Source organism: Leptinotarsa decemlineata, unplaced genomic scaffold, assembly GCF_025532065.1.
Source record: "Leptinotarsa decemlineata unplaced genomic scaffold, Ldec_3_MD MMD2_tig00026328_RagTag_RagTag, whole genome shotgun sequence".
Taxonomy (NCBI): domain Eukaryota; kingdom Metazoa; phylum Arthropoda; class Insecta; order Coleoptera; family Chrysomelidae; genus Leptinotarsa; species Leptinotarsa decemlineata.
The window spans coordinates 18,052,964-18,064,037 of NW_027412688.1; the positions used below are offsets into that span (position 1 = coordinate 18,052,964).

At 36.5% G+C, this 11,074-nt stretch overlaps 1 protein-coding gene and 1 long non-coding RNA gene across 2 annotated transcripts; one reads left to right on the forward strand and one right to left on the reverse strand.

The window, feature by feature from the left end:
• Nucleotides 1–1,872: 1,872 nt before the first annotated feature.
• Nucleotides 1,873–2,338, reverse strand: LOC141485590 (uncharacterized). The gene is made up of 2 exons (XR_012467299.1): nt 2,208–2,338; nt 1,873–2,128 (listed from the first exon to the last, which is right to left on the reverse strand). It is a non-coding gene; the product is annotated as an uncharacterized lncRNA (long non-coding RNA).
• A 5,450-nt stretch (nt 2,339–7,788) lies between these two features.
• Nucleotides 7,789–10,933, forward strand: LOC141485627 (uncharacterized). Its single transcript, XM_074182659.1, has 2 exons — nt 7,789–8,333; nt 8,554–10,933. Exon 2 carries the CDS (start codon nt 9,165–9,167, stop codon nt 10,602–10,604), a length of 1,440 nt encoding a protein of 479 aa, XP_074038760.1. The 5' UTR covers nt 7,789–8,333; nt 8,554–9,164; the 3' UTR covers nt 10,605–10,933.
• The last annotated feature ends 141 nt before the right edge of the window (nt 10,934–11,074 follow it).

Here is an 11,074-nt window from a genome sequence, read left to right on the forward strand (position 1 = left end):
AAAATATGGTTAGTGAAAACGAGACTGATTGTTCCGAAAAAGATTAGGAAAAATGAATCCTCCCTGCAAAGTTATAGAAATTCCGATCCAGATGCTTTTGTTGGCGAATTATTTGCTGTTGTTGGAAATGTCTGGTCATTGATTCCTAATTTCTTCTACCTACTAGCGACCATGTCAAGTCGGTGCCAGTGGTTTACAGAATGAAAGCCTTTCAAAGAATATCAACATGTGAGAATAGGAAACGGTTATTGAATTCAATGTTTTGCTCGTATTTAACATCAAAAATATTCTCTTTTCATTAGGAGCAGCGATGGATAAACGTTTCATGATGTCTCCTGACCAAAGTGTACTGCATGTTGTTCAAGGTTGAGGTACCTGTAGAAAAACTTTACCCTGTAGCTAATATTGCCGTAAAAGACACCTCGAGTGTCTGGTATGAAATGTTGGCTTACCAAATATAAGCATGTGAAGCATTTCCTCATAGATAGAAATATAAACCATGTCAATACTGATAAATTTCTTTTGTGCCATTTCCTTCGAGTACTGATCCATACCGATCTATGAGGTTCAATGCAGAATCAATCCATTGGTACATTTCACTATATTTTATTATTTTATTGTTAATACATTTTCAAATGTATTTTATCGAAAATAGTACAACAATATTTCATAATTTTATCGATGCATTTCCATTTTTCAATTATTTTTTAACAACACTTTGTTTCAGTTTCTACTACATTTTAATTTACTTAATATACACTACTTTTGAAATTTTTACAATGATCAAAGCAGAAAAATCATGAAATACAGAAATTGGGGACACGTGAGAATCGTTGTATTCATGGTACGTGCCACTTATAAGGGTGTGTGCAATGTGCTGTGTAATGCCTTGCTGCCTATCAGTTTTTCCGTTGAAGAGAATTTTTTCTAATGAATTACGGGAAAACTTATGGGTTGATAGGGACTTTGTGCATTTTCTTTTTTCCTGGCACCTCGAACACGTTGGTTTTTCATCTCCATCCAGAGTTTCCTCTCTTTGAAGGAATCCAAGCATTGTGACAAACTCAATTGGCCAGTTCTTCGTGGTATGGAGAGAGACAAATTCCAGAAAGGATCGAAGGTTACTGATGAGTGTCTACAGTGTGTGCACTTAATAGTGGATTTTAATTGACCAACGAAATTGTCTATACAATCTTAGAGTTGTTCATGTTCAAATATCTCAGCAAGGATTCTTGCGCTTTTCCGCCGTCGCTCAATTTTTCGTCAATCTCCGTTAAGATCGGTTTAGGCTTCTCAGTAATTCCATTGAGGTCCTCATGTAAACCTTCTAAAATATATCGAAGGAATTCCTGGGTGCCTTGATGGGCAGATCCCATGAATCCAGGGGCAAATCTTTGAATCTGACTTTTAAAGTAGGCAGTGTTTATTACTCTATCAGATGAATCTTCTGACTACAATTCCTTGATAACTTTTGAGAACGGTTTGATTAAAGCACCTTTCATACTAGAAATTCTATTATTAATATCTTCCATGTATGTATCCTTTTTTAAATATTCCAGCAACCATCTCGTGTTTGATAAACATTGGATTATACTGTTCATGGGTTATTCTCATGGAAATCAATATTCTCGAGAATTGCAATTTTTTAACACACGTATTTTGGCTTACTAGGACTAAATAATTATAAATTTTTAAAAATCTAAAAAAAATTAGGTTAATAAATGAAAACACAGTGAGTAAATAAAAACATCATTTCAAAAATTATGAAAAACATAAAATAAATGTAACATGTTTCGCAATTAAAAACTCAGTTGTCTCTTCACACACCTGTTAACAAAATTCAAAATAAAAATTAAAAAACAATACCAACAATCAATTCAAAAAACTTTACAACAAAAATTGACAGTAACAAAAAACTATTTACTAAGATCTAAACAGCCAGCTTCAGAGAAAAAAACACGCACGTTTATTATATCTAATTGATCAATACCTCTTTTATAAATAAAATCCTCAAAAATAGAAGAGAGTACCATTAGTATCCTTGATTTTCTTCAACAATCCCCATAAACAAAAATAAAAAACCACACGAATCAAGCTCGTCCGATTCCAAACATCCACTGTCATCGTTCTAAAAATATGATTTAAATTTGTAATTTGATGTTGATTTCTGTTTTAAATTGAGATAAAAGCAAAAGAACAAAACTTACAGGGTTAAATATTCTAAACCAATCTAGGAACCGGCGCAAAAATGAATTGTTTGTGGAAATTTATTCATTAACATAGGGAACCCTATATCAAAAACAGTGAACATGACTAAAGTTCAACTTGTAGTTGTTGAATGACATTTATGCTGGTTCCATTCTGCTCCTTCAGTTGGCTCCATTGTATAAACCAACATAATTCTGTTTTGATCTAAGTAAGTTTTTTTAGTTTGTTGTTGATAAAATTCTATTGAAAAAATAATTTTGACTAGCAAAAAATATATAATCTTCAAAATTATATTAAATATTATATTTTTATATTGTACGTAATAATTTATATACATACGGTAATGTTGAAGGAGAGGCCGCTTTTCCGATGTTACTGCTGATTCAGGTTTTCTATATTTCGGTGGCAACGCTGTAAAGCAACGATAACAGTCGCTGTGGTACATTTGGAAGTTATTAGCAGCGTGACCATATGTGGCAGATTCCTGCCATTTTGGCAGGATTTGCCTTTTATTTTACCTTCTGGCATGATCAGTAGACGTTTCATAAAACCTGGCATTTTTTGGCAGTATTGAGTTATTGAAAATAAATTTCATTATGACAAATCAAAATACCAAAAATGGCAACCCTGGATACTTCATGAGCATGTGGAATGTGGGAAGTGGGAAGTCCACATGTTTCTTGCGTTATGTTTATCTTTGTATCGCATTCAATTAACTACTACGGATATTTTGCTCACAGTAGTAAAAAACTTTAGGGGATTATCAGAATTTCAAGAGTTTGTTAATGCAGAAAAACAAAATATTACAACACTATGACATTCGTTGGTTATCATTACACTCGTGTGTGAATAGGATTCTTGAGCAATGGGATGTGCTAAAAATGTATTTTCAAAGTCAATATTTGCTTGACAAAAACATTTCGTCGCAATTTTTATATAAAACATTTAATGACAATGTCTTAAAACTATATTTCTATGCACTAGATCATCTTCTGCCACTTGTTAACAAACTGAATATATTATTCCAAGCAGATTATGCAACTGTACACATTGTTTATAAGGATGTTTCTGAAATGTTCATGTCGCTATTAAGTTGCTACATGAAAAAAAGTTACATTAAAAACACAGATCCACTTCTTGTAGATCCTAGATCTGTTGTAAATTTTTTGTCACTCGGAGATAGGTATATACTTAGGTGTTAAAGTTAGCATGGAAATTACTCGCCTAGCAAGAGAAAGTACCCTTAAAAGTACAATACAAACGTTTCTCGAACGTATGCAATCCTTTTTGGTTGAACTTTCAAGTCAATTTAAAACACGCTTGCCATTAAATACACTCTTTAAAAATTTACAGTTCTTGTCTCCACAACACGTAAATATTGCAAATTTCGCAAAGGCACTGCTATGTTTACCAATGTCCAACGCTGCATGTGAAAGAATATTTTCTCAAGTTAATTTAATAAAGACAAAAACACGAAACAGATTTATAAACAAACATGTAGCGTCTATCTTGCATGTTAAACAAGGCATTAGTGAACATGGTGATTGCATTCATTGCAAACATACCAACTAAATAGAATGAATAAATCCATGTACAAAGATGAAGAAACGGAAGATGAATACGATGCTAATTGCAATGTTTAATTCTATAATATATATATATATATATATATATATATATATATATATATATATATATATATATATATATATATATGCTACATATTTAATATATATGTATGTATGTTTTTTTACTTTTCATGTTTTATCACAACGGTAAATAAATTTGATTAAGTAGCAACATTTAGGAATTTTTCACTACAGACGTTGGCAGGATTGTTAGATTTTTAACCAAAATAAGGCAGGATCTGTAATTTAGAGATGGTCACACTGGTTATTAGGCTGTGCAGGAAGTACTGCATCTTTTCAAGCTAAATTTTTAATTTTCCGTATAGCTAATATTTCACTGCACTTTGTTTGTGCACAGATTTTGTTCACTGAACACTTTCAACTGTAAAGTTGATTTTTGACAAAAAAACGCAAAATGGTTTTACGTTGGACATTTTAATATTTCGTGCTTCTTCTCCAATGATTCTTTCTATACTGTCTCAGTTTCCTTTCTACGTCTTGTACGGTCTCTTTCCACGTGCTCTTGATGTAAAACTGGGCGAGGGGGCTTCCTACTGATACAAAACTCTGAGCAGCTGTCATGGATGTAATATGGTATAATAAACAAATGATATGATATATTTATTTATTTTGTAATTTTAAAATACCTTAATATTATTCACATATTATTTATAATTATTTATATAATATTATTTCATGTAAATATAATACTAAAATTATGTCATTGTACGTGCGCATGGCGCGCTATGAGAATAACTCGAGATAGGTACGTTATTTCCTCCAGGTCGAAAATTTGCCAGATGATTTACAATATTATTAATAATAAAAAAATCAGCTGGCAATATGAAGGAGGAAAACCCGTCAGCTGACGTATTCAATTAGTCGATTAGTGCTCACGCCTGGCTCCCGCGCCGCACCTTCTACACCATCAGCTGACGACCTTTCCACCAACATAGAGCCAACTGACGTTTTTTTAAATCAAACTAGCATATTCAACTATCATCTGACAAATTTTTAACTAAGAGGAAATCACTGATGATTTTGTAAACTGTCGTTTTACAAATTTTCAGACGGGAGGAAATGATTGAAAACATTTTTTTACATGAGTGGGCGGCTACTACGGCCCTATCCACCCACCGAGCGCCAGCTGACGCTACGAGGCCTCAGTGCACGACTATCTCTAAGCATTCTATACGTTATCGTTCGAGAGGAAATGAGTGACAAAATATACTGCCTGGCTTGTATACTAGAATGTCTATCGCCTTACTAGATCGTACCGCACTGTAACTTCCACTTGACTGTTTCGATGAGCAAGTAGATGGCGCTTATATTTGGCAATTGAAGGCGCCAGAACATTCCTCGGAATTCCATCGAAGTCGATAGAATATTCGCCGGGAATTCTATCGATTCGGTGCGAACACCCGCGAAATGTCGGTCGAACTGAGCGCGCTCTTCGCCACGTCACAATTGGTTTATTGCTACCAGTGGTGGCCGGCGTTACTTTCTTTAGGTCATGATTTACAACACTGCCCCCTTCCCTGAGCTTGTTCGCCCTTATGTTTCCAAAAGGAAACATCACGACCCATGTAAGGACACAGTCTCTCTATGTGAACCACTTTAAGCTTGCTTCTGGGTGATAATTGGATTCTGTACACCAGATCGTTTATCTTTTTGGTTACCAAGTAAGGTCCTCGCCAAAGTTGCCCTCCTTGAATCTCGCTGGTAGCGACTTTTTGTCAAATCTTATCTTCATCCTCTCACTGGAAAGCTGTAATTTAGATCTGTCAAATTTGCGTCTCTCCTTTAGGTCATTCGCATACTCTTGAGAATCCTCGGATGGGCTACCACACAATACATCTATGGGAAGCTTCAGTTCTCGCCAGTTAACAACATGAATGGTATGTGACCTATCGCATCATGTTGAGAGCTCCTGCGTATGCCAACAGAATAATAGGAACCAATTCATATCAGTCTCTTTTTGGTTTTCGGAGGCAAACATCGAGATTATGCCTCTTGACCATTCCATCGAATTGTGGGTGAAGAGCAGTTGTTCTTGTCATCTTTATTCGCAACAAAGTCATCCTTTCTTTCCATAAATCCGATTCGAAGTTGCGGCCTTGATCCGAGTGTAGTTCCTGGGGTACCCCGTGTCTGAAATTGCGTTCTACAACAAGGCTTCTGCCAGCATTTTAGCCTCTTGGTTGGGTAAGGCTACTACTCCAGACCATTTGAAGAAATAGTTCATCACAACCATTCTTGTTACCGAACGTGGTCATAAGGAGTGGTCAGTGGTCCCAGAATGTCAACTGCGATTCCCCAGAAATGGATCCCACTGAGGTACTGCTTCAACTTTCCTCTTTGCTTTGTCTTCGGACCCTTTCTCGAAGAGCACAGGTCACAGCGCTTACACTACTCTTTCACGTCTCGACGGCAATTGACCCAATAATACCTCTCTCACGCACTCTCGCTAGAGTTCTACTTACTCCAAAATGCCCTCCGGTGCGACCATCGTGGAGCTGTTCGAGTATATTCGGGATACACGTCTCTGAAAGGATTATCTGTAACTTGTGGGTTTTTTCATCCGGGCTTTCCCATTTCTGAGTGAGTAGGCCATCTCGAACGCAGATGGAGTCCCATTGGAGCCAGTAACCCTTTTCCTGCTGACCGTACATGAAGATCTCCTGCCATTCCGGCCTCACTATTTTGTCAATCCATCCCCGTACAGTTTTCAAGACCATATCGTCCTTCTGCGCTAAAATAATCTCTTGCCTCGTCATGAAGGTAGTGTCCCCTTCAGAGGCTGTTAATCACCGTATTACACCATGGTCAGGTGATACCCCAGATTTTCTATGCGTATCCTTTACATAAGAAACCCTTACATGTTGCTACCCTTCGGGTCAGAGGGAACTCGAAGCGGCGGGAGGTAGGTGAGCTTATCTCCCTATCAAAGCTGTCCATAAAGGAGTCTCTGTCCGCTACCTTATCATGTCTAACAAAATTGTCAGACATGATACCCAAGTCGCCAGGTCCAGCAATTTCCGCTTGAATAATTTTCTCGGAATTGGGAGAGATTCTGAAATCTTCCAGTATAACCACCTTGGCGCTGTCATAAGGCTGAGAGGGCACGTCGAGCAAAATTTCCTCATTTCCTACTTTCAACAGTTTATTCCTTATGTTCACCACGAATCCATAGAAGGGCATGATGTCTAGTCTCAAAATAAACTCGTCGACGATGTTGGCCACTACTACTTTAGTTTCTATTTCGCAGTTTCCAAGCTTCAGTCTCACTTTAGCCTCTCCATAGACTATCAATATGTCTCCAATGGCTGTTACCAGAACAGGTACTACTGATAATTTCTTCAAACTGCTTCTGTTGGAAATATCGGATCTCATTACTGAGAGCCAAGAAATTTTGTATGCAACAAAATTGCACACCTAATTTCTTCTCCAGTATTTTCGAAACCAAGAACATGTCGGAATTTTCATTATTGTTTTCTGGAATATGAAACATCTCGGAGGAATTTTTCATTCAGTCATTTAAACTCAAAATTTCAGTTTTGGCGCTATCGGTAAACTTGAAAAGTGAATTTTATCGTTCCCGTGAGATCGGGGGCTCTGAGCACGGGTTCAGTGTGCTCTTATGGTAAAAACGAAAATGCGAATGGGCATTACTATGTTGAAAAGTATATATTCATATTTTTGGCAGGATCATATCCAATAATTTTGAACTCTTGATATTAATGTTAAAAATACAAGAAAATTTTTAAATATTTTGCCTTGCCACATTATAGTATACCATGCATCAGTAAGATAAACGTTAACAAGGGAAGTACTCATGATAGTTATCCTTTGAAAACACATCCTTTGAATCGATTATCATTCTAGTGCAAATGCAATGATAGGTGTATTCTGGTTCGCATTCAAACGATTCTAGGATGATTCAAAATAGTTACTCAGGGTATCATATGGAGGGTTCAGAATACAAGTGAACCAAGTCCACTTTTGGTCATTTTTGAGTTAGCAACGCTATAACATGCTCCAACTATGTAAAATTTCAGTGTAATAATGAACCAAGTCCTAGTTCTGATAATATCCGCTAGGCAGCAGGAAGTTCTACTGTTTAGTGAAAGATTGTTATTTTCTTTCAGAATACTGATGAACCAAGTCCATGCATAGTTGCCAGATCGTGGGAAAAATTCGTGTTAGCTTTTAGATTTTCAATGAAAACCTGCATAGGTGGTATTCCGGGTATCTAAACCTATATTTCCATCATTTTGTTTTGATAAAACAGCTGATGTGAGAGTAAACAGTTCGGGAGGTTATGGACTGTCCATGTGATGGTTGTTTACTGTGTACAGCTCTGTGTTGACGTCCTTAATCCCTTTATTTACAGCTTTTGGCAGTTTATACGAATTATTTTTGTTGGCTAGTTGTGTTACGTGATGGATATTTCATCTGGATCAGATGAAGAGTGGTCGCCAAACGAATTTGACACAGGTAAATACAATGTTATAATTATAACTATAATTATGTGATACTTTCAAAAAAACCTGACGTGATGGGGGGAAATGGAGGCTATTTTCGAAACCAGCATACCAAATAACGTATAGATCACCAAAGAAGTCTCTTGTATTTTTCAAAAAGTTCAAATTTGCAGGCTTGTGTTAAAAGGCCCCATTGCAGTAAACATCTAATTTTATATATTTTTCTTTTTTAGACTGTGATAGTTCATCTGACGACAAGACTGTTCTGTCGGCCAGATCGAAACGGAGGCGTCCGCCTAAGAACCTGCTGAAGGAACACATTTCTTATGATCTTGCTGAACCCAGTACATCAAGGGAGCCTGCAGCTCCAGGTGACATCATCGTACCTGCCTCGAACACTCATGCCATCATCATTCCTCCCTCTGACCATTCAGATGGGGAAAATGAAAATATTTCCTGAGGAAGAAAGCGCCCGAGGAACTTTGAAAACTGGAAAATCAACAAGAGGAAGTCGAATCGTAACAGCGGTAAAGAGTACACATCTCGCAGTAATAAGGTAACGCCAGCAAAGATATTTCCCTCTGGATATGACTGTAAATGCCCCAGAAAGTGCCGTGAGAAGTTCCTTTCTGAAGATACATTGAAATCTTTTTTTAATTCATTTTGGAAACTAGCAGATTATTCAAAACAAAACTGTTTTTTGAGGGGCTTAGTTAAGGCCTCAACTGTCAGTAGGCGTCGGTCAAGAGACGGCTCAGGAGAAGCAAAATCAAAGGTGTATCAATATGCTATTACAGATGAACAAAATAATCAGGTGAGGGTTTGTAAGACCTACTTTTTTGCCATGTTACAAATAAGTTGGGGAAGATTATACAGATGTTTGAATAAAACAGAAGTTGCTGCTGTTCTTGACTTAAGGGGAAAAGCATCGTCGCGTAAAATTGACGACTCAGATGTTGTTGGGCATATAAAGTCATTTCCCTGCTACCAAAGCCATTACACAAGAAAGGACAACGAAAACAAAAGGTACTTAAGTCCAGATTTGAGTATTAAAAAAATGTATGATTTGTACAAACAGAAATGTGAAAGTGAGAACAAAAGTCCTGTGAAAGAAAAATATTACTACCAAGTGCAAAAATTTAACTTGCACTTTAAACCTCCTTCAAAGGACACTTGCAGCAACTGTGACAAGTTATTTCAAAAAATTAGTGCTGAAACTAATGAGAAAAAGACAGCCGACCTAAAGGCAGAACGAGAACTGCACCTTAGGCGAGCAGAACAAGCGCGCGCAGAACTGAAAAAAGATGCTGCAGAAGCCTCGCAGGATAAATATATTTGCACATTTGACCTTCAAAAGGCCTTGCCTTTCCCTAAGCTCACAACTTCAATTGCCTACTATAAGAGAAATCTTTATGTCTACAACTTTGGTATTCATTGTTTCAACAACAACACTGCCTATATGCACGTCTGGGATGAGACTTATGGTGGAAGGGGTTCTGAAGATATAGCTTCATGCCTTCGGAAACATTTGTATGAACATTCCAGGACATACAAACACATTGTTCTGTTTTCTGACTCATGCACTGGGCAAAACAGGAATATAAAAACTAGTCTTACTCTACTGAAACTTGTTCAAGATCCTCTATTGGATGTTGAAACCATTGATTTAAAATTTATGATACCAGGCCACTCATTCCTTCCTAATGATACTGAATTCGGTATAATAGAGAGAGCAAGCAAGAAACATGGGACCATCTATGTGCCTGATGACTGGTACAACATCATCATTAAAACTGCAAAAAATAAAAAGCCGCAGTTTGAAGTTGTAAAACTACAACGAGAAGAGTTTTTGAGCACAAAACCCCTTGAAGATTCAATCACAAACAGGAAAAAGGACACTGAAGGTAAAAAAATCAATTGGCTTGAGATACGGTGGTTGAGGTTTGAAAAAGGAGCACCCTTCCAAATAAAAATAAAAGAATCTTTCAGTGAAATTTCGGGGTTCCGAACCTTGGATATATCGAAAAAAACCAGTAACCGTAGACCTGGAAGACCCTTGAAAGTGCAAAAGTTATTGACTGTACAGCAGGGTCAGCTTTACCCAACCAGAAGACAAATGGCTTTTAAAAAAAAGGAGGACATGTTGTCTCTACTGCCTTACATACCCCCTATTCACCATGGATACTTCAGAAATCTTCCAGGGAATCAGGCAACTCGTCGAACCCAGAACGACGAAGCAACTGAAGGAAATGACAGTGATGATGAGTTTTTTTATGTCAATTAACTTTTCCTATAACTTAGAAGTGATATTTTATTTTAATATTTATAATTTGACCTCTAAGAAAATGTAAAAATAAAATGTATTAACAACACAAGGAGTTGGTTCATTATCTTCCTAAAATTCTTCAGAATACATTTGAACCAAGTCCACTATTTTGTGATTTTTGGCGTAATAACATGAAATTTGGCCATTATATGCATTTAAATATCTAAGTTAATCCTTGATATTTTTAAATTTAATATATACTTTAAAAAAATGGTAACAGGTAATTTTGTTATGAAGCGTTAACTATAAACCTCTGTAGCTCAAAAGTAGCTAAAGTGGACTTGGTTCACTTGTTTTCTGAACCCTCCATATAACTTTTCAAGTCTCAACTGTGAAATTACATTTTTACAAATCGAACATCATTCAAATAGCGAACCCTAATACAACCCTAATACCGTGTTTATTTTAAAAGAGAAATCAGTTGCAAT